The sequence below is a fragment of the Sciurus carolinensis genome, chromosome X, assembly GCF_902686445.1.
Source record: "Sciurus carolinensis chromosome X, mSciCar1.2, whole genome shotgun sequence".
Classification (NCBI taxonomy): domain Eukaryota; kingdom Metazoa; phylum Chordata; class Mammalia; order Rodentia; family Sciuridae; genus Sciurus; species Sciurus carolinensis.
This window is the reverse complement of record NC_062232.1, coordinates 53,712,021-53,735,630: the sequence shown is the minus strand read 5'-3', so window position 1 is coordinate 53,735,630 and position 23,610 is coordinate 53,712,021. Positions and strand designations below refer to the sequence as shown.

General features: G+C 38.1%; 1 protein-coding gene and 1 pseudogene across 1 annotated transcript in view; both read right to left on the bottom strand.

Moving 5' to 3' along the window:
• The window catches only part of Kif4a (kinesin family member 4A), a 127,713-nt gene that overhangs the window by 3,451 nt on the left and 100,652 nt on the right, over positions 1 to 23,610 (bottom strand). Inside the window, 19 exon segments of the mRNA XM_047536619.1 lie at positions 8,232 to 8,376; positions 8,378 to 8,412; positions 8,923 to 8,939; positions 8,942 to 9,020; positions 9,450 to 9,479; positions 9,481 to 9,530; positions 10,773 to 10,878; positions 12,215 to 12,298; positions 12,300 to 12,356; positions 12,359 to 12,388; positions 13,976 to 13,992; positions 13,995 to 14,027; positions 14,030 to 14,103; positions 17,682 to 17,692; positions 17,694 to 17,758; positions 17,761 to 17,782; positions 17,906 to 17,946; positions 17,949 to 17,993; positions 17,996 to 18,059. Coding sequence (XP_047392575.1) covers positions 8,232 to 8,376; positions 8,378 to 8,412; positions 8,923 to 8,939; positions 8,942 to 9,020; positions 9,450 to 9,479; positions 9,481 to 9,530; positions 10,773 to 10,878; positions 12,215 to 12,298; positions 12,300 to 12,356; positions 12,359 to 12,388; positions 13,976 to 13,992; positions 13,995 to 14,027; positions 14,030 to 14,103; positions 17,682 to 17,692; positions 17,694 to 17,758; positions 17,761 to 17,782; positions 17,906 to 17,946; positions 17,949 to 17,993; positions 17,996 to 18,059 — 1,005 coding nt within the window.
• Positions 11,332 to 11,968, bottom strand: LOC124972197 (ribulose-phosphate 3-epimerase-like; annotated as a pseudogene).

Here is a 23,610-nt window from a genome sequence, read left to right as displayed (position 1 = left end):
AAATAATTTATATTTGATAGCACTTTATAATTTTCAGAGTATTTTCATATATGTAAATATGAACTCACAAAACCAGTTTACAAGGTAGGCTTATTTATCAGCTCTAACAATAGCACAAAGCTGGAAGGATGATTAATAGGTAAGAGAAAAGAATTGCAATCCAAAAATATTTTGACAGGTTGGAATTATGGGCTGAAAGTAGAAGAAAAGACCCAAATAGGAGTAAATTAAATTTGCTATTTAGGTTGCCCCCCCCAAATCAGCCATATAATACAATACTGAGAGAAATCTAACTTAAAAGTAGTTTGTACAGAAAGGGCCTAGGGATTTGAGATGTGAGCAAGCTCTCTAAGTCAACATTGTGAAATGGCTGTCAAAAGGCAAATATAGTCAAGAAGAAATCTGGAGTTCAGAAAATATGGGGAGTAATTATTTCATGATACCCTGGTCAGTTGGACCCTATTTGAAATAATGGATCCCATTTTACAGTGTCATAAATTTTCATTTATACAAAAGCATAGAGAACAATAATAATAAGAAAAATCTCACTCATGTCCCTACTGTCCCCTTAATAAGTAAAATGCAGATACAACTGAGGTTTCCTGCCCTGATCCTTTCCTACCCTTTCCTGACCTCATTTGCCTCCCTCCCAGGGATGAACAGTGCCCTGAATTACTGGAGGTGTTTATCATCCCTATTGCATGTCTTTTACGGCATATGAGTTTTTAAAAAAGCATTGTCTGAAAGTTTTAAGCAATATAAATGGTACCTTATTTTATGTTGATACATTTAGCTCCAGTTCTACTCTAAAAACATGCAATTTATCCATTCTCCTGGTAGTGACATTCTTCACTATTACAAACAGGCTGCCATAGTAATAGCTAACATTAATGTGTGCCTGGCCTTCTTATAAACTTTTCCCCTATATTAAACCCATTTAATCTGTATGTATATTTTTCTTATATACACATTGAGTTTTTTGTTTAACTATGTTTAAAAAGAGGACATTAACAAAATAGGTGAGTGATCACTACAAGAAGAAGAGTAGAATGGATGGAACTGGCAGACATTATGTTAAGTAAAGTAAGTCAGACACAGACGAGACAAGTACCACATGGTCTCTCTTATATGTTCAAGCTAATAAAGAAGTTGACCTGAATGTAGAATAGTGATTAATTTAGGTTGGAAAGGGTAAATGCTTGGGGGAAGAGAGTGGAGGGTGGATAGAGGGAGGTTGGATTTGGATCAGTGCACAATATATGCTTGTGTGAAAATTTCAAACTAAATCCCATTATATGTATAATTAATATATATTAATAAAATAAGATAACTACTACTGTCGTGTATAACTAATTAGAACAAATTTTTTTTAAAAATGTAAGCAGGTAAAACCCTGTCCTACAAGTCCAACATTACTGTAACTGAAAATATCTTGTGCTGATGTAAGATTTTTTTAAAACTATCCATAGGAAGTTTAAGTGATTAAAATAGATGTTGTTTTGCTACCTCATTTGAAATATCACCAGTAATACATGACTGTGAAACAATACCAGTGCCTGGATTAATGAAGTACCGATGACTACACACATACACACACACACACACACACAATAAGATAATTAGCTGAGTTTGATGAAGCATGCCTGTAATCCTGGAGGACTCGGGAGGCTAAGACAGGAGGATTGAAAATTTAGTGAGACCCTGTCTCAAAATTAAAAAAAAAAGAGGCTGGGAATGTGGCTCAATGGGTAAGCACCCTGGATTCAATTCCAGTACCCTCCAAAAAGTAATAATAAAATAAAATAATTAAATAAAGAAGAAAATGGTAGAAGAAACTGGGATAATTTGAACTGGAAGAGATAGGTGGCAGAGCTCATAGGATGAAAGGTAGGAGTCAGAAGGAACATCATGAGCATCTAAACGTGGTTTGATACAGGAAGCCCTCCTCTAATATAATATCCCTGGTTTAATTATCTGAAGATCTATTTATCTGAGATGATGATAGTTCTATATAACCTTTAATCACAGGATTCAATTTTGCCATCTAGAATGACCTGGAATCAGTTTAATCCTATTTCATGGCATAGTCACTCAACCCTAACCATAATTTTTACTCCCCAGGTCCCCCGGCCCATTCTTCACAAAGCTAAAGATACCTAGTTTCCTCAATGATTTACCAATCCAAGTATCCCTTGTCACCCTGAGACACACCAATTTGTCAAATTTCATCTTTAATTGTGAGATCCAAAAAATGAGTACAACTCTGTAAATGTGGTGTGACCACCATGAAGTAGACTGTGACAACACACCTTCCTTGTTATGGATCTGATAGTCTACTTAATGAGGCCTAGGGTCAAATTGCATTTTTTTCCTTTTTACATCTTTGGAGCTGGCAGTGGTGGCTCATGCCCGTTATTCCAGCTACCTGCGGGTAGGCAGGAGGATCCCAAGTTCGAGGCCAGTTTTAGCAACTAAGCAAGACCCTGTCTCAAAATAAATTTTAAAAGGGATGGGGATGTAGTAGAAAGTGGCGAGACCCTGGATTCAATCCCTAGAAACTACAAAACAAAACAAAACAAGACAAAATAAAGCATCTTCGTGGATTCATACTGTATTTGCAATCAAATTCAAGTCCTAAGTTTTTCATATGAGAACCATCACCATTCTCTGTAGTTGTGAAGGTAAAGGAAACCATGATAAGTTTCTTATTTTTTTTAACCAATTATGAAGATAGTATAAATAATTTAATAAATTTGAAAATCAAAAACACAATTTTTAATTGCTATAATATTTCATCATGTGGACAAGTCAATTTATTTAACTAATCTCCTAATGTTATATATTAAGATTGTGTTTTTCCCCTGTCTTGGGGATTGAACCCAGAAGTGTGCTTTACCACTGAGCTACATCCATGGTTCTTTTTTTTTTTTTCTTATTTTGAGATAAGATCTTGGTAAGTTGCTGAGGCTGACCTCCAACTTTGATTCTCCTGCCTCAACCTCCTGAGTAATAGGTATGTGCCATTGTGCCAACTAAAGATTGTTTTCAAATAAATTGTTCACTAATATAAATTATGTTGCAGTGGATAGCCCTGTATAGAAATATAATCTAAACTGTCCCATGATTAACAAGGTCCTTCAGTCTTCTCCTCTGACTTTACCTTGTGTTGCTCTTTTCTATTTCTCAACACACTCTAGCTACTCATGCCTTTTCTATTGTTTCTTGAGATGCCAAGCTCATTCCCATCCTGAGCTCTTTGCATTTGCTATTCTTCCTCGGATTTTTTCCTGACTTTCTCCTTTGTTCAGATCTCATCTTATACATCTTTTCACTCTTTTTCCCAACCCATCATTCTCTATGGTTTAACTATATTTCCTTTACTTTTTCTATATCATCATCTAAATTATTTTGTTTTCCTGGGCACAGTGTGTGTCTTTCCACAAGAAAGTACTTCATGAAGGCAAAGGTCTTAACCTGACTTTCTGTTGTATTCTCACTACCTAGAAAGAGTATATGGCACATAGATACTCAGGAAAGATTCATTGAATGAATACATGTATTTACATACCAATGTCTAGTTCCTTAGTATAAATTCCTACATGTATAGGAAGGAAATGGATAGGGCCATAGAATAGAAACTCTTTTTAAGTATATGTGCTGCCAAAGAAAGAACAATAGGTACATTTTTAAGACTCTTAATATTTTCAGTCAGGTGTAGTGTTTTACATCTGTAATCCCAGCTACTTGGGAAGCTGAGGAAGAAGGAATGCCAGTTTGATGATAGCCTTGAGAACTTACAGAGAACCTGTCTCAAAATAAAATTTAAAAAGGGCTGGGGATGTAACTCAGAGGTAGAACACCTGTGGGTTCACCCCCAGCATGAAAAATCATCATCATCATAATCTTAGTAACCTTTGCCAAGTATAGTTATTATGTTAATAAGAAAAAATTTTAAGGGAGGGAAAGGTAAATAGATTACAAAGAAATGAGATTAATCAAATTATGTATGAGCATGGGCATATATGAATATGATATAATCCTACTATTACATATAATTATAATGTACCAATAAAAAATAAATGAAGTTGGGAGTGGTGGTGCACACCTGTAATCCCAGTGCCTCAGGAGGCTGAGGCAGGAGTATTGCAAGTTCAAAGCCAGCCTCAGCAACTCAGTGAGGTCCTAAGCAACTTAGCGAGACCCTGTCTCAAAATAAAAAATAAAAAGGGCTGGAGATATAATTCAGTGGTAAAGCACTTCCAGGTCTGGTACCCAAATTTTTTTTAAAAAGTGAAAAAATAATAGTTTATTGTTTTCAATAAGACAGAGTCAAAGATACAATTCTATGACATGTCCCAAAGATACCTCACCAGGATGACATTGGTTCCTTGATTGTTGTAGTCTGGGTACATTCCTTCAGCCATTTACAAATTCATCTAAATGCTTAAAAATGTTCTGTTACCTTGTCCGTGTCTCCCTATTTTACCCAAAGAGATAATATGAAAGCTGTATCTGAAGGACTGTCATAAAGAACAATAATTAGGGGCCGAGGTTGTGACTCAGTGGTAGAATGCTTGCCTAGCACATGTGAGGCAGTGGGTTGGATCCTCAGCACTGCATAAAAATAAATAAATAAAATAAAGGCATTGTGTCCATCTACAACTAAAAAAGAAATTTTGTTTTAAAAAGAACAATAATTAGACTTTTATATTGCTGACACACCCATTGGGAAGCCAGGCACAGAGGTGCATGCCTGTAATCCCAGCTACTGAAGCAGCTAATGCAAGAGGATCATAAGTTTGATGCCAGCCTCAGCAACTTGGTAAGACCCTGTCACAAAAACAAAAACTCTAGGACAACTCATTTCAGATAAACAAGGAACACCTTTCTAACAACAAGTGGAATATAATGGGCTGCTCTGTGAGACTGAGTTTCCCTTATGCTAGTCTTTAAGCAAGCAGAGGTTAGATAAACACTTGGTAGTGGTAGTACAGAACAGTCATGATATACAAGACATATATAGCACAGTGTCATGTACGTGAGGTTTAACTTCATCCTTATCATCTCTCATCCCAGGAAGCAGATCACAATGTCAGAGAGGAAGTGTGACTTTGACATAGATATAACTGTACACATGTGTATGTGGTGTGTGTGTGTCTGTGTGTCTCTGGGTACACCAACTGCTGGCAATTCACCAGCATGTCCTAGCACCATAGTTGAGAACTAATAGAAGGTTTTTTTTTTTTTTTTTAATAAAGAATGAAAAGCACAGATGAAAGACTTCTGGGGTTCCTTTAAGCCTGTGGTTTTCAGCCCTAGCTGCACATAAGAAAACTCTGGGGAATTTTTTTTAAAAAGGCCAGGTCCAACCTCAGACCAATTAAATTAGAATATCTGGAGGTGGGGTCCCAGGCTCCCTGTATTTAAAAGCTCCCTTGGAATTTCCAATATGCAACTGGGTTGAGAACTACTGCTTTAGAATTTATAATTCTTCTAGTACTGAGTTCAGTGTTAAACAAGTATCTTAGAAGGACAAGATCTGGTCAAAATTCAAAGAACATCAGGCTAGGAATTAGAAGACTTGGACTTTCGTCCTAAATATAATACTTGGCATGGCCGTGGACATTTTATCCAAGTTCATCTTCCTTCTTTTATCAGTAAGGTAAAGACAAGAATATCTACTCCCTTCTTTCTGCCACAAGGGACATATAAGAACATTTGTGAAAATGTTTGGTGTTTAATAAAAATACTGGCATATTTTATCCTTAACAAGGTGCTTCGGACATATTCATTTTATTAACTTCTCAGATGCCATATAATACTATATAAAGGTAGTATCATTAAAACTCATTCACAAAACTTTGACTATTACTTTGATTCATGACATCAGTGCTGGAAGGGAATCTATATATCATGGATTCTAGTCTAATATCTTCATTAGATAAGGGATAGATAAGGGATCTGAAGCCAAGGAAGATTAAGTGACTTGCTCAAGGTCACCCAATGAACCCATGTGTATCTGGCTTGTAAGTTATTACTTTTTCTCCTATAGCACATGACCTACACCTCAGCATCTCCTTAGTACAATGTGGCTGAATAAGGAAGCCATTAACTCTGGACAACTCATTTTAGTGTCTGCTGTAGTCTCCTTTGCAGTAAAAGCAGTGACAGTACCTGCCATCCTGAGATGGGCTGAAGCAATAAAAATAAAGGTGGCTTTCACACACAGCTAAGGGTGGATACAAAGCAGTCTGATAAAGAGTGGTCATAGCATTCACATATTCTGAGGTTGCCAAAAGGGAGAAATTAGATGTTATGCCAAATTGCTCCCCTTAAATCCTAGCTTTATTCCAACTCCCAGATTATAAAACCAGTGCAATAGCCTAGAAAAGAATCACTCTCATGGTTTAGAAATAGGAGTTATCCATCAATAGCAGGTTATTTATTTGCAATATTTGCTATACTACTTACTGTATTTCCCTTTTTAAATTTTTTAGTTGTAGATGAACACAATACCTTTATTTTATTTATTTATTTTTATATGTGCTTCACATATGTTAGGCAAGTGCTCTACCACTAAGGTTCAACTGCAGCCCCTATATTTCCCTCTTAAGTTAGAGCAACAGTGCTGTAATAAATATATTAAGCTTTCCTCGAGGACAAGTATACCCAAAGTTTGCTTCAAATTTGCAAGCTAGCTCCTTTCCTCAGAGGCTTCAGACCCTCCATTATTTGTGTCTGTATATGTCTGTATATACATCTCCACTTAGTCTTCTATTACTTAACTGATCTTCAAACCTACATTTAGCTCAAGCTTTCCACTTCAACCATAATAAAGTGTCCATAATGCTTGTGCAGAAATCAAAGAAAGACAGACATGCTCTGCCCCATTTTCTCTAATGTCCCAACTCCCATTATTCTACCATCTTCAAGTTTTTGCAATTTGCCATCGTTGTGCCAAAAATATTCTCCCTGTTTGCTCCTAAGATGATACTTACCTTTCTATCTTAGAATGCAGCAATAGTCACCTTTCAATGGCATCTTCCTAAATTAGGTCTTGTTAATTTGGCTTTAAAAATCAAAAACCCCTTAGTCCAGTTTCCTGAAATAATATGCTAAGGTTCTAGTTATGCTTCAATTTCTTTGCCTTGTTTTCCCATTAAGTTGTAAGTTCTCTGGGGCCAAGGATGGGCTCTTGGTCCCACTTTGAGCATGTGGTATGTTGCATTCCTGATGACTCTGGTTGAACAAATGCCTTAATACCATACAACTGTCTATTCCTTCTGACTTGCTTTGGTTCTGGTATTGTGGCTTTACAGGCTCAGTTCCCCATGTGGTGAGCTATCAGCTTATCAAATCAAATAAGCTTCTAGGAAGCCAGCTAAGGCAATGTATGAATTGTTCTTTGTGAGTGGAATGTGGCTGTAGGGCACAGCTTGGTTAGTGGTGGTGAACTCTAGTGCCTGGGAAGTTAATGTTTCAACATAAAACATCTATGTTTGATAATTATGTAGGACTATCATTGTGTAAGTAAATAAAGCATGCCTCAAAGGTCAATTGTTCCTAACTAGCCTTAACTTGGTGTGTTTGATCTTAATTAGTCTTTTCTGTAAATCCCTTGGTCTCTTAGTCTAGTGAGAAAAAATAATAGGCAAGGAAGATAAATTACCCACCAAGTTTTAGATCTACATTTTTTACTGACATGACATCATTTGGTAGAAACAAACTACTTGGAGTCAGAATATGTCAGTTTTAAGTCCCATCATTTGGTTTTATGACCTTGGGCAAGGTCATTACCCTTCTGTGGGTCTGAGGTTCTACCTATAAAAATGCAAATATCTCACTGGATGTTTTGTGATGATTAAAAGATTACATAAATAAAGATGATTTTGTAAACTATAAAGTGCTCTAAAAATATGAATGACTGTTTTGAATGCTTTTGAAATCATCTTCAATAAAATGGTATAGAATATTACCTATTCAGACTACAAAGATCCTGAGAAAACTAAGAGAACCAACTTGCACTCAGGCAGCCCTCCCTCTCTTGTTGGTGCTAGGTTTTACACAGAGCTGGCCAACAGTCCCCCTTAGGGAGTCAATGCCTCTGAATGGGATACAAGGGGCTTAGAATGCAGGATAGGGGCCAGAACATTCCTAGATTAAGAAGCTTTCCCACTGACAGTGAATACGAATGGAGTAATTCTTGACAGAGTTAAAGAGCTGGCTCCTACCCCTTGGGTGTTCTTCCTGGACACCTTAGCTAATTTTGTTGGCTTCCATTCTTCATCATTCCTATCATCGCCATCACCATCGTCATCCTCATGTTCATTCACAGAATACTCTGGATAATATTTTAGATCCTCGATGTCCATGCTTGCTCCAGGAACTTTCTTTAACACGGGAAGGCTTTGGCTAAGAAAAAAGGTTTGAAGTAGTTATTTAATAAAAATTAAATAATACATATGGTATCATACCTTCCCAAGTAGCTGCTTCCGGCTATTATTTCAGAGCAGAGAGATTCAGATTCCTCAAATATACCCCACTTGCCTTTACCAATCAGAAAAAAAATTGCTTTAGCCTTGGCCTCACAGAGTCTTTGAAGGGACAGAAACTGGAGGCTGATCAATCTGAGGGAGGAAGGGAGGACTCATGATGTGATGAGATAAGGATCTTTGGATGGACAGCTGACATTGCTCTATATTCCTCCTTCTCCTCTTCAGCTGTATTAAAGAAAGCCAATTCACAGACAAAAGTCAGCTTCTGAGGAAAAAAAACACACCTATTTTCTTAGGATGGTATTATAGTTCTATTTGGAACTCCAAGAAAAACTGAAATTTAGAATTTGGGTATTTAAGTCTTAACCTCTTATAAAAGGCAATTTTGCATACTCACCCTGACCTGGGTTGATGCAAAGCATTTTACCTTGGGTGGGATATATCAAACGAAGAGTCTGGAGATAGAAGGGTATCCTTAGGAAGCTGAGGTTTCTGCCTGCTGGCTACTTGGAGGAGGGTCAGTTTCTATTTGAAAAAGAGAGACAGAGTAAAATGTAGGCCAGCTTCTGGGAGTGCCCATGGTTAAAACACCAAGATTGAAACATTTTTTTTTCAGTGCTGGGATTGAATCCAGGACCTTAGGCATGCTAGGCAAGTGCTCTACCACGGAGCTACATTCCCAGTCTATTCAGCTCAATTTTAAACCATAGTAAAGTGGGGCAGCTTAGAGTAGTTGAAGGGACTCCTACTTTCTAAGATTGTTATCGAATTCAAAATGGGGCATATTTTAAAACTTGTGTTTTTGCCACTTTGAAATGGTACATGACTGAATCACATGGAAACATAATGTAGACCTCGAGAAAACAGCTAAATCACCAAATTAAGGGTTTGTTCCTGAGTGGTGGCCTCAGTGGCAACTGGCTCTCATGGTGCTTCATCCAATGGGTGTATTACCTGCTTCATGATTTCATTCTCTCGGAGGAGGTTGCTGATTTTGCTCACATACTTCTTGCATCTTCTTGAGCTCTTCATCCTATTTTCAGATGCAGTGATAGGTGGGGTTATTTTGGGTACTACATGTAGGTTACCAAACAAACTCACATAGATAAAAACATACTGCTGCCAAGTTCCTGGCAACAGATGGTTTTTGCACAGCAGGCACTGGAACCCAGAAAATTATCTTACTCCCAATTCCTAGGTGCCCTGATACTCTTTTTTAAGGTACTGGGGATTGAACTCAGTGGCACTCTACCACTGAGCTATATTCCCAGCCCTTCATTTTTTATTTTGGAGACAGGGTCTTCGTAAGAGGTCCAGGCTGGCCTTGATCTTGTGTTCCTTCTGCCTCAACTTCCCAAATCGCTGGAATTACAACTGAATACCACTTCTATTCCAATGCTCCTCCTCAGCACTGACCACAGTTGTAGGAACCATGAACTCAATCTGAGAGTCTTCCTTATTCTTTTCCATTCTCTAGCCTCATAGTCCCTATTCACATCAGGATGTAGATTCAGAAACCCACAAAATGTTAGTGCTATTTCCTAAAGCTACAAATGCTTCCATTCATCCTATTGAACACAGACTAGATGGTTTTATTTCCAAGTCTCATAGCCTTATTAACTTCCTGATGCTTAAGATAACTGGATTCACACATACAACCTTAACTATTTTGGTATGCCTTATGTGGGAGGTACCAAGGAAACCCCCAGGGACTGGTATTGCAGGAAAAAGATTCTAAGTTGGACAAAAATAGTGCTCCAACTTGCTACCAAAGGGTGTGGTGTTCTTAGTCTCTGGAGAAAATCCAGACCCCAGGCATTATACAAACATGTCAGGTCTCAACTCAGAAAAACAAGCTCAGGAAGATATAGTTGAACACCCCTAGAATTCTCAGTAACTATTAAATAATTCCACTCTCTCAGCTCTTTAGAGTTCAGGGTTGACACAATAGAACCAGGAAGGCTCAAAGTCTGATAGGGAGTATATATTGGTGTTACAGTACCAAGAACAAGATATGGCTACACTCTGATTATCCCAAATCTGATCAAGTAGGGTCAAAAAGCAGTATAGGCTACCATTTTAACCTTTCATTACTCTCTTCTGCAAGTATAATGGTCTAAATGAGACACAATTTTTTGGCTGGGCTGGGGATTAGAACCCAGGGCCTATAGTACTTGTGAGACAAGCACTCTACCAACTGAGCTATACACCCAGCCCGAGATGCAACTCTTGATGAGGCATGTGAAACCATCTCTGGAGACCTTCCCTCCTCATACTGACACTTCAGTGTGCTCAGCAGCTGCTGCTCCTTTTCGCTGACTGACTCCTCCAGCTGCTTCTCTGCCACTTGGCTTTGCTGCAGCTGGCTAAGAAGGTACAGCACCTAGCAAAAGACATGACCCACTGGGTAGTATTAAAGAACCAGGGGAAATAAGAATTTGACCTAGTTCAAGCAGTGATCCAGGTGACTCCTTCCTGACTTAGAGGCAACCTGTTGTCTTTTTGCTCTTATGGCTTGAATAGCAATACTGTTTCTCAACACATTAATCTGGAATTCAAGCCAGACGCTAAGAGCCATTGCCACTGGTAGGAGTGAACTCAGATACGTCACTTCTCTCTGTTTCAGGTTTCTTATTTGCAAAATGCAGAAAACAGCACATGCACTTTTGAAGGGCACTTCATTATTTAAACTAACTAAGGGCAATGACAATTCTGTGTCTGTTTCTAGCTTCTTCTTTTTTTTTTAACCTCTTAGAACATTCTGCACAGATTTTAATCATTGGAATGAACAATTGCTCAGAAAGCAGTATTGCCTCAACTGGATATGATTTGGTAGTCAATATTCCTGTTTTCCAGTAAAAAGGTTCATGAGCACGAACACAGGGTTTCTTGTGAGTTCATCGATCAAGAGACTGTTCTGAGCAGCTTCTGAGCAAACATTTCTTAGTAAGTTAATCACAGATCTGGGGTCTTCACTCCTCATAATGGCACTGCCAGACACAATCATGTTAGCTCCTGCCTCTGCACATTATGGACAGTGTCAGGACCTACTCCACCATCGACCTCTATATCCAAAGATGGGAACTGGGTCCTCAACCAATGAACCTAGATATACATGAAGAAATAAGTGACTCCTTTGGCATCATATCTTCCATGAATTTCTGCCCTCCAAACCCAGGTTCCACTGTCATAACCAAGGCCATATCTATTGATTAGCCCATGGTGCCAATACTCAACTGTAGTTCCTGGTTTGATGGCAAGGCCTACCTTCCATCCCATTTTCCCCGGATGTCTTTAATCAGAGCCCCTGGGTTCTCAGTAGCCTCGAGATGAAAGGTATATTGATTGGCTCCTGCTACAGCCATTGGCTTTACCCACTGTTCCAGCTTGGACACCATCATGTGCATGTCAAGAAAGGGTCCTGGCCTAGCTGCTTTCGGAGGGCTTTCTACCACAGGGTGACCAAAGGTGATGTTGGGACAAAATGCAAAAAACTGACCTCACTGCAGAGCAGGATGCATCCAGGTGCAGATAATCTGCCCCAGAGTCTAGCATCCAGAGGCACTTTGGCCCCTAAATTGGCCAGGTCAATGGACGGCCAATCTTGCAGCCCGACGCCATGGTGCTGGCCCTGTATGCTAGTTACCCCACGAGTCCCTGGCTAGACTAAAGCGTCGCCCCGATTCTGTTTTCTAGCTTCTTGACTTGCCAGAATGTACCTTCTCTTGGTGCTGTTGCTCCATTCTGACCAGCTCAGCTTGTAACTCTGTCTCTATCTCAGCAAAACTATTTCGTTCCTCGTAACAGCATCTTCTGCATGTCCACACAGCTGGCCTTGCTCTGTTTCAGGCTGGCTTTCAAGTTTGGCTGACCTGTATTTTGGAGGAGACCAGCTGGAAGGGATAAAAGAGATCAGTTTATTTGAGAATGACCCACATTTCCCCATTCATTAGGCAGGAATCTGCTAGCTTTCTTAATGGTCTAAGGAAAGTGCCTCCATGTCCAATTCCATTCTTATTTTTTCATGTCATATGGATTCTAAAGCAAATAGTAACATGACTACTATTCTGTTCCTAGGCCAAGAGTCCATATTTCTGTTGTGAGATATATTTTAAGTCTGGAAGCCACTGCTAAAGTCATTTTATCTCTTACTCTGCCTCAAGGGCCAAATAAACCTAACATGAATAGTATGTGACAATTCTAAAGTTCTGATATTAAAGAAGTTCTTCCTTAATTTTGAAGAGAAATTGACACGACACACCCTTATGTCCAATTCTGTCCTGTCTCAGAATGTCTGTGTTCACACGTCAGAACTTGTAGACACTTTAGCTGAGACTGCAGATCTGGCTCTTCAGCCTGGATTCATATCCTGTGCTGGCCTAGTTTTACATTCACTACTAGCCCAGATGGTGAACATCATAAATACCAGTGTTCACAAACCTAATCAGGATTCTTAGTAAACAAATCTGCTAACTTAACATGAAAATGTGTAAAGGGGGGGCATTACTCTAACTTGTGGATTCAGATGAGTTTATGCTTGTCTTGAGTGAAAAAATGCCTCAATCATCAGAGGTGATCAATTTTCATTCCTCTTGTGACAATGTAAGCTGATGTATTATTTTAAGGTCACTGAAGAGGCTTTTCCTTAAAAATCAATCTTTATATGTCAAAAGATGCTTAGGTTTCTCTTTTCAAGACTGTATTTAAAGTTTTTGAATATATAGTTCATAGGTCTTTTACAAGTAGTACAATATAAAAGTTTATCTTTAGCCAGTAGTCCACTAGGGCATTCTGGCCTTTTCTTAAAGCAATAGTTAACATTTATTGAGCATTTGCTATAATGCCAGGCATGATAAGTAATCAATTTGTGAGTCATGTTATATTTTTGTTAGTGACTGGCCTCTATTTGCTTATATCAACTTTTATGCAATAAACTCTCTAATAGTAGTATCGCGGGGTTTTTTCCATAAAAATAAGTGGCAAGCAGTTGGGTGCAGTGATGCATGCCTACATCCCAGTGGCTTGGAGGTTAAGGCAGGAGGATCGCAAGTTCAAAGCCAGCCTCTGCAACTTAGTGAGGCCCTATTTCAAAAATAAAAAATAAAAAGGGTTGGGGATGCGGCTCAGTGGTTAAGTACCCCTGGGTTCAATCCCCAGTACCAAAAAAAAAAATGCAAGAAAAAAAAGTGGCAAGGACATGATGATAGTATTCCAAGCTAACTTCTTTCTTCTATTTTGTGTTACTGGGTAGTAAACCCAGTGATGCTCTAACACTGAGCTATATTCTAGCCTCTTTTTAGTAGTTTTGACACAGGGTCTCTTACTAAGTTGCTGAGGCTGGCCTCCAATTTATGATCCTCCTGCCTCAGCCTCCTGAGATACTGGGATTACAGGCTGTGCTACCATACCTGGTTCTAAGTTATCTTATTTCAACCTACCTAGCCAGATCCCTAATTGTTGGTAAGAAGAGTGATATTTACCTCTCCAGTTAAATATTCAGGGCACACTTGGCTTCCAGAATTGTAGCAATATCTCCCAGCGTTGTTTTGGTCTGTCTTCACTTTCTGCATCCAATAGCTTCTGCTGTAGGTCAGCAATCTGAGCACTCCTTCAGGGATAGAAACAGTCAGTTTTGTTGTGAAAAGCTTCAATATTGGGAAGAAGGACAACTCTGAGCAGAAATTCAAAGCATTTTATGAATGGAGTATCAGTTAAATAATCAATTAAATAATGACTGGTTAGAATTATACATAGTAATCTCAAAATTCGTTACAATGGACTCCAAGAAATTATCCAAATGGTTTTATTTTATTAAATACTGGTTGAATAAATGGGTCACATAGAGAGAGACGTAGGAAGATTTATCCTGGTAAGGCCTTTGTTATAGTGGATTGACTGACTATATTATGACTTTATCATGAGTCCTGTAAGATTGGATGGTGTAATAATGGTCCCACCATGGAAGGAAAAGATTCAGGTTGGAAATCTGAAGGAAAATCTCAAAAGAATTGGTAGATACTCTTTGCTGGAATCAAATACCAAGCTGATACCTATGGCTGGTGTTATGGAAGTTATTATTTATTTGGTACTGGGGATTGAACCCAGGGGGCACTTTACAATGGAGCCATATCCCTAGTCCTTTTTATTTTTTATTTTGATACAGTGTCTCACTAAGCTGCTGAGGCTGCCCCTGAACTTGCAATTTTCCTGCCTCAGCCTCCAGAGTCACTAGGATTATAGGCAGTGCCCTCACGTCTGCAATGAGAGGTTGTTTAAAATGCCTTCCACGGGACTGAGAAGTTTCTATGACTAGATACTCTGACCCTGTTAGAACTTCCAGATACTTTCAATCAAGTATGCCCTAGAACAAAGTCTATATAATATTTCAGTTTCATTAGTAACTTCCTTTTCAAATTTGCTGTTTCCAGTGAGAGGGAGAATACCAGCATGTGCTTAATTTGCAATACTATATTAGTTCCTGTAAGGAATAGGGGATAAAAGTAATCTAAGATGTTTATTCTCAAATGTGGTGGTCTCAGGACCTTTCCATTTAAAAAATAACATTGAGAACTTCTAAGAAACTCCCACAGGATATACCTATAGTTATTTATAGTATAAATTAAAACTGGGATAAATTTAAATATTAAATTCACTTAAATTTTTTTTTTTACACCCAGGGCCTTGTGCATGCAAGGCAAGCACTCTACCGACTGAGCTATCTCCCCAGCTCCTTCACTTAAAATTTAAAAACCCATTACGTATAAAGATTTTAATGAAAAATAACTGTATTTTCAAGACAGAAGAAGATTTAGCGAGAAGAGTGGAATTATTTTACTTTTTTGAAAATCTCTAATGTCTGGCTTAGTAGAAGACAATTGGATTCTCATATCTCCCTCTGCACTCAATCTTTTGTGACATGTTGTTCCACTTGATGTAAATAAAGACAATCTGGTCTTACATGGATATGTAGTTTGAAAAAGGAGATGTAATTTTGGCAGCCTTTTCAGATAATTGTGGATATTCTTCTTTAAGACTACACTAAGCTTGACAAGTAGTAGTTCCTTAAAAGTTAATTGCAATGTGGAACCCAAAACTATTATTTTTTAGCTTTTTTTAAAAATTAAAATTCATTTCACTGCCTACATAAAAACATAAAACCTATATATATATTAATGGGGTGCTATGTGATGATTTGAAGATATAATAGTTTATAATAATTAATTCAGGTTAAACATAACTATTACCTCAAACATCTGTATTTTTTATGGTGAAAACTTTCAAAATCCTGTCTTCCAGTTTTTTGAAGTGTACAGTACATTATTGATATCTATAGTCATCCTACTATGCATAGGATAGTATATAGGAGCAGGAAGCTCCTACTAACTTAGTAATTTAGTACCCATTGATCAAGTGAACTAAGATTAATAAACTTTTATATTTTCTTATATTAAAATTCATATGGTAGCTGGGCATGGTGACACACACCTGTCATTCCAGTGACTCAGGAGGTTGAGGCAGGAGGATCTTAAACTAGAGGCCAGTCTCAGTAATTTAGTGAGACCCTGTCATTTGCTTATGGATGTGGAGGAAAATGTTTGACAATCAGCACTTAAAAAAATTAGTCCTAGGACTGGGTAAATAGCTCAGTTGGTAGAGTGCTTGCCTCACATGCACAAGGCCTGGGTTCAATCCCCAGCACCAAAAAACAAAACAAAACAAAACGGAACAAAAAAAAAAAAAACAGTCCTGGCAGGGCACAGTCATGCATGCCTGTAATCCCAGCACTAAAGCAACTCAGTGAGACTCCGTCTCTAAATCAAATACATAATAGGGCTGGGGATGTGGTTCAGTGTTGAATGCCCCTGAGTTCAATTCTGGGTAACACCCCCCCAAAAAAAAACCCCAAACCAAAAAAACCCCCCAAAAATCCAGTCCTGAGTTGTAGCTTCTGCCATTTTCTGTTGTGTAAATAGTCTCACCATAAAAACCGAAACCTATCAATAGTTTGCCACATTCCAGAAATCTTAACAAATAATTCTAGTATATGATTGGGAGTAATTATTTCTACTTTATAGCAAGAATAATGCCATCTATTCTTTCTGAATATCTCAACTGCATTCAGTGTAGCCCAAAGCAGAAACTCAAATGTTGAGTGACTTACAGATGTATCCAAGGTAAACAGCTAGTATATATAGCTAAATCAAATTAAATGATCTCCAAGGACTTCTAGACAAGAAATTATTATTATTGCTTTTTATACTGAAGATTGAATACAGGGCACTTATCCCCTCATTCCTGTATTCATTATTCCCAGCTATTATTTTATAGTTTGGCTCAAGTTGCTTAGGGCCTCACTGAGTTGCTGAGGCTAGCTTTAAACCTTGTGATCCTCCTGCCTCAGCCTTCCCAGCTACTGGGATTATAGGCATGCACTGCCAGTGGCCAGCTAAAATTCGATTATTTTAAGACACTACAAAGTCTGTTCCTTCTAGATTTCAAAAACTGCTTAAAAGACATCATAGTGATTAGAAAGGCTATGTAGCATAATTTCTGGTCTTAGACTCAGGAGGGGAAGAGAGAATAGTCATGGAGTATTTCTAATATGCCAAGTTCTGTATCATACACTTAATTTACTAATCTCACTTAAATGCTCATGATAACCTTACTTTCACATTATATTACAGTATATCTATTTTGCTGATGATCACATAGATTATATCTATTTGCTGATGATCTCTAAATTTTCCTCTTATGGTATTTCTCTTTTATGATCATTTCTTGGGTTTCTCTAAAATTCCATTGTTAGTTCTACATTTCAGATACTAACTACATCAAAAATTGTGGTGTAACTGCAAACGGCACGGGCTTTGGAATTAGTTAAAAGGGGGTTTTGAAGCCTAGCTCTTATATGCTAGTTATTATATTTATGGCAAATTTCTTAAGATGTTTGAACTTCATTTAGATTTCTAAAGTGAGAATAATGATACTTACCTCATAGGGTATCAGAGGGCTGATGAGAAATTTAACTAACATGTCTAGTAGAGTATTTGGTTCATGCATTGTTACTGTCTCTTGTTTTTCCACTATCACAAAGCTCTTGAAAAACAAGCTTTTGAATCACTGAGTTGATAGGTTCTTATTTTTGATTCTAGGGATAATTTTAAGCCTTGGAGATAGTCCTGTTACCTGAGTTCCATTATCAGTCTCCAGACTTTCAATCTGTTTTGTAATAGAATCTTCTGACTCTGAAACTTGACCACGCTTTCAGCAAGTGAGAATGTGCGCCTCTGTAAAGAAAAATAGTAGGTATGAGGTGAAGTTCTAAAAGGAAAAGTAATCCTCCAAGCAGTGAGGATTTCTCAGGAATGTACAATCTGATTATTGAGAACATTTTTCTTAAGGACACTTACCCGGAGTTTAAGAGGTGGATTCTCTCCAGATTCCTTTTTTCTTTGAGTTGAGCCACATCCTGAGCCAGGATCTTTCTATCTTCAAGAAGTCATTTAGATGGCGTTTGGCTTCCTCAGTACTAACCATAACCTCAATTTCATTTCCAAGCCAATTCTAGAAGGAAAATCAGTGATGTCTGTGTTAGGGATGAGGAATCACTGATACATGGGTAAGATTCAGCTCCAGAGTTAATTCATTTGGACCAGAGCTCAAGTAACTAGAAGTGAGATTTCTATTTGTACTTATATTCACCAACACACTAGTACATCTCAAGAGCCTTAAGAGCAATATCCCACAGTCACAAGAAAGTGTTTTTCTAACAGAAAACATTTTCCAGATATCCTAGTATTTCTATGGTGCCCTGTCCTTACTCTCCTCCATTTCCTTCTTAACATTTAGTCTTTGCCTTTTACTAGCAGGATATAGATTGAAGACAATTTCTCTATTATCTATTCTATCTATCTATTCTTATGCAGTACCGGAGATTGAAACTCAGGGTGGCTTTACCCACTGAGGTCCCTCTCCTTTTTGGTAACTAGGGAGGGAACTCAAGGGAGCTTAACCACTGAGCCACATCCCCACCTTTTAGTCATTTATTTATTTTTAAAATTTTGTGACAGGGTGTTGATAAGTTCCTTAGGGGCCTCCTAAATTGCTGAGGCTGGTCTCAAACTTGTAATCCTCCTGCCTCAGTCTCCTGAGTGCTGGGATTACAGGCATACACGCCATGCCAGGCCCTTTTAAATTTCTTTAATTTTGAGACGGTCTCCTAAGTTGATAAGGTTGGCTTCAAACTTGTAATTTCCTGACTCAGTCTTCTACATTGTTGGGATTTCAGGAGTTTGCCACCACACCTGACTCTAGTATCTCTTCCATTTAATAATTAGATACACTGTCTTAATCTTTAAAGTAGATGAAGGGAAACTGAAAGAAAGAAAACATAACTCGCTAAATTCATTTTTAAAATTATTTATTGTTGAGACAGGGTCTTGCTCTAGTTGCCCAGACTGGTTGCAAACTCCTGGGATTAAATGATAATCCTCAGGCAGCTTCCTAAGTAGCTGGGACTACAGGCACATACCATTGCACCTGGTTCCAAATTCACTTTTTAAAAACAGTAACCTTGGGGGCTGGAGGGGTATATCAGTGGAACAGCATCCTTAGTAATGCACAAGGCTATGGGTTAATCACCACATTAAAAAAACCAAAACAAAGCAAAACAAAAAAAAACCCAGTACATATTACTGAGAACATTTCTGTTTTGATGAAGATATACCATGCTAACAGTAATCAAAAGAAAGCTGAGTGGCCATATTGATACCAGATGAAGTAGAACCCTTATGAAAGAGTATTATCACAGGGATTAAAATGACCATTTCATCAACGACAAAGGGAACATCTTAATGTTCATGTACCTAAAAAACAAAGCACCAAGATTTGTGAAATAAACTATATATAAGTCAACAAGAAGATAACAGAACCTATATGCTGCCTATAAGAAACACATTTTAAACAGGAAGGTACAAATAAGTTAAAATAAAAAGGGTAAGAAAATACCACTTTAACACTAATGAAAGAAAGCTGTAGGGGCTTTATTAATATCAGACAAAAGTAGATTTGGAACCAAAAACATTTCCAGAGATAACAAAGTTCATTTCATACTGATAAGGGGGGTCAACTAATCCTAAATGTTATGTCCCTAATAACAGAACTCTAAAACATATAAAGTTTTGAGTATCTTACATAATTTATTGACTCCTGTATTGAAAGCAAAAAAAAAATGACTCTATGGATACAGGAGATAAACATGTGTGTTTTGTAGACATGATGGGATATGAAGACACCTAACACAACATCTAAAAATTGTTGCCAAGAGAGTATCCTATAGAGTATGGGTCATTTACATTTGTGATCACATGGCTGTGTGAAAGCTGCAGCTTGCTGCTGCTGCCTAGTATCATGAAGAATATCCCACTGGAGCACTTGCCTAGCATGCATGAGGTCCTTGGTTCAATCCCCAGTACTACAAAAAAGAAAAAAATATCCTATTGTGTATCTCTAGCCTGTGAAAAGATCAAATCCAAAATTCAAAGTAGTTTATAGTGAATATATGTCACTTTCACACAATTGAAAAATAAAAAACTCCTAAGCTGAGTCAGGAACTGGTTATATTGCTGAATTCAACAAGACATAGAAGAATGATGTATCACGATCAAATGGAGTTTATCCAAGAAATGCAGGGCTGATTCCACATTTGAAGATCATTCAAAATAATTCACCAAATCAACAAATTAGAGACAAAATTATTTGCAAAATTTAGTATTGATTCATGGGGGCTGGTGGTATAGCTCAGTGGGATAGTGCTTGCCTAGCATGTGCAAGACCCAGAGTTCCATCCCCAGCAAAATAAAAAAAAATCAATTCGTGATAAAACTTATTGCAGACTAATATAGATAAGAATTCCTTAAAGGGCATCTGTGAAAAACCTTAGTATGCACAAGGCTATGGGTTTAATGACTACCTATATTTACAGAGATCTGTGAGTTTTTTAGTAGCAGATTTATTAATATGATGATTAATTTAGGTGTAAACTTGACTGGATTAAGTCATACCTAGAGAAGAAGTAAAGCATTATTCTGGGGTATGTCTGTGAGGATGTTTCCAGAGGAAACTGGTATGTGAGTAGATGACTAAGTGAGTAAGATCCACACTCAATGTGAGTAGGCACCATTCAATTGGTTAGGGTTCAAGACAGAACAGAAAAGGCAGGGGAAGGATCATTTATTCTTTCTCCTGGAAGCGGGACACTCTTTCCTGAGCTTGGAAATGAGGACTCCATGCTCTCTGGTCTTTGCCGTGGAGTGAGAAGTTACACCACTGACTTCCCTAGTTCTGAGGTCTTCAGACTTGGACTGAGCCATGCTACTGGCATCCCTGAATTTCCAGCCTGTGGATGATGAACTGTTGGGGAACTTCTCAGACTCCAAAATCATGTAAGCCAATTCTCCTAGTAAATTCCCTCACATGTCTACAAGTAGCCTATTCATTCTGTATCTCTGTGCTTTTAAAAAGGCATACAGAGTGGAAAATAAAAAATAAAATTGTTCGTCTTTTCAGTTGAAATGATTGTTTAAGTAGAAAATCCAAAGGACTCTACAGAAAAAGCTATGATATAAGATCCAAGATGGCAGACTAGATCCAAGATGCATTCCTTGTTGCCCCATAACTCAGGTTTCAAGCAGAGGAATCTGTTTCTCTGTGAGGCAGTCTTTGCTGCTCATCTATCCCCTGCTGTTTACCCCTTTGTTCACTGAGATAACCTGCCATCTGCCAGCATATCACCTACTTTTTGAGTGCAGATTGCTCACTGACTGCCACCTATCATTTACCATTTGCCTGTTTGCCTGCCTCTTGCCTGCCCATCTCCTGCCTTTCACCTACCCATAACCGACTGCCCGAGATCCACCTAGATAGTCCATCAGTAGCCTGCAGACTACCCACAGACCACCAGCAGATTGCCTGCTACCTGCTATTGCCTGTAAGTACATTGTCATAGTACATGCAGGTTTGGTTATATGCGGCTGCCACCATTTTGGTACAACAGCCAGGACCCCCAGCCCAACTGACCATGCCACACCTCCAGGACCCCTCACCATCACCGACCTTGCCCCACTTCCAGGACCTCCAGCCCCACCTGTGCCCCACCCTGTGGTTCCCCATTTGCCAACATGTTTGGAAACCAGTGGCAGCCATCTTGGATTATCCTGGAAGTGGAAACCACAATCTTTTGGTGGGACAAATTTGATCCTGGGACACCTGCTGGAGACTGGAGGCTCATTGTCAGATACCTCTCATGCACCAGGCTACTGAAGACTAGGAGGTTTGAATAGTACATGACTGTTACAGTGTAGATTTTTTTTCTCCTTTTTGAAAATTATTAAGTTTCTGTTTCTTTATTTTTTCACTCTCTCTATTTTCCTTTGTTTACCTGTTCCCTCAGAGTCTCTTTCTCCCTTTTCTCATGCTAACAACCAACTTCTTTTGATTCTGCTTTCATTCTTCCTATGATCTAGTATTTCTATATACTCTTCCATTATCCCATTAACAGGTACATCCTACACCCTCCCCATCCTCTTGTCCAGCATTAGAAACTGTAGACATCGTTCCAAATATATTGGTTATACTGTAGAAAATAATGTAAATCATACTCTCTGTTTATTATGACAAAACTGTTAATGTCTTCATAGGTGCTATTTGGTATAGGGCTGCATATTGTCTGTATTGTGTGCTGCTAATATTGATCTCCCTCTTAAAGAAGAGGTTTTGGAAACCTGCAGGGTCACTATAAGTCTTAGGGGGGTAAACTTCAATACCCCAGATCTGTACTGCTAGAGGGGAAGTTATGTGAACAACATGAAAAACCAAGGGAAGAAAGTGTTCTAAACAAACCAAGATTCTATATTAATAGAATCCAATGACAGTGTCGTAGAAGAAATGTCAGAAAAGGAGTACAGATTATGCATAATTAAAATGATATGCGAAGCAAAGAATGAGATAACAGAGCAAATGCAGGCAATGAATGATCTCTGCAATAACAGTTAAAAGAGCAACTGCAGGAAGCAAAAGCTCATTCAACAAGGAGACAGAGATTCTGGAAACAAACAAACAAAGAGAAATCCTTAAAATGAAGGAAACAAGAAACTAAATAAAAAACTCAATGGAAAGCATCACCAACAGAGTAGATTACTTGGAAGACAGAACCTCAGACAATGAAGACAAAATATTTAATCTTGAAAATAATGTTGACCAAACAGAAAAAATGGTAAGAAATCATGAATGGAACCTCCAAGAACTATGGGATATCATGAAAAGACCAAATTTAAGAATTATTGGGATTGAGGAAGGCACAGAGATACAAACCAAAGGAAGGAACAACCTATTCAATGAAATAATATCAGAAAATTTCCCAAACCTGAAGAATGAAATGGAAAATCAAATACAAGAGGCTTATAGAACACCAAGTGTACAAAATTACAACAGATGCACACTAAGGCATATTATAATGAAAATGCCTAACATCCAAAATAAAGATAGAATTTTAAAGACTGTGAGACAAAAGCATCAAATTACATATAGGGGGAAACCCAATAAGGATATCAGAATATATCTCAGCCCAGATCCTAAAAGCTAGAAAGGCCTGGAAAAACATATTTCAAACTCTGAAAGAACATGGTTGCCAACCAAGAATCTTATACCCAGCAAAACTAACATTCTGATTTGGAGACAAAACAAAATCATTTCCATACCCTAAAGGAAAAGTCAATCAAAGGAGAAACCAAGTCAAGTTAAAAACCAAAATAAGCTTAAATGACTGGGAATACAGATCATATCTCAAAAATAACCCTGAATGTTAATGGCCTAAACTCATCAATGAAAAGACACAGTCTCGCAGAATGGATTAGAAAGAAAGACCCAACAATATGCAGCCTTCAAGAGACTCATCTCATAGAAAAAGACATCCAGAAACTAAAGGTGAGGGATTAGAAAAAACATACCACGCACATGGACTCAATAAAAAAAGTGGGGGTTTCCATCCTTATATCAGATAAAGCAGACTCAAGCCAAAGTTAGTCAGAAGGGATAAAGACATTTCATACTACTTAAG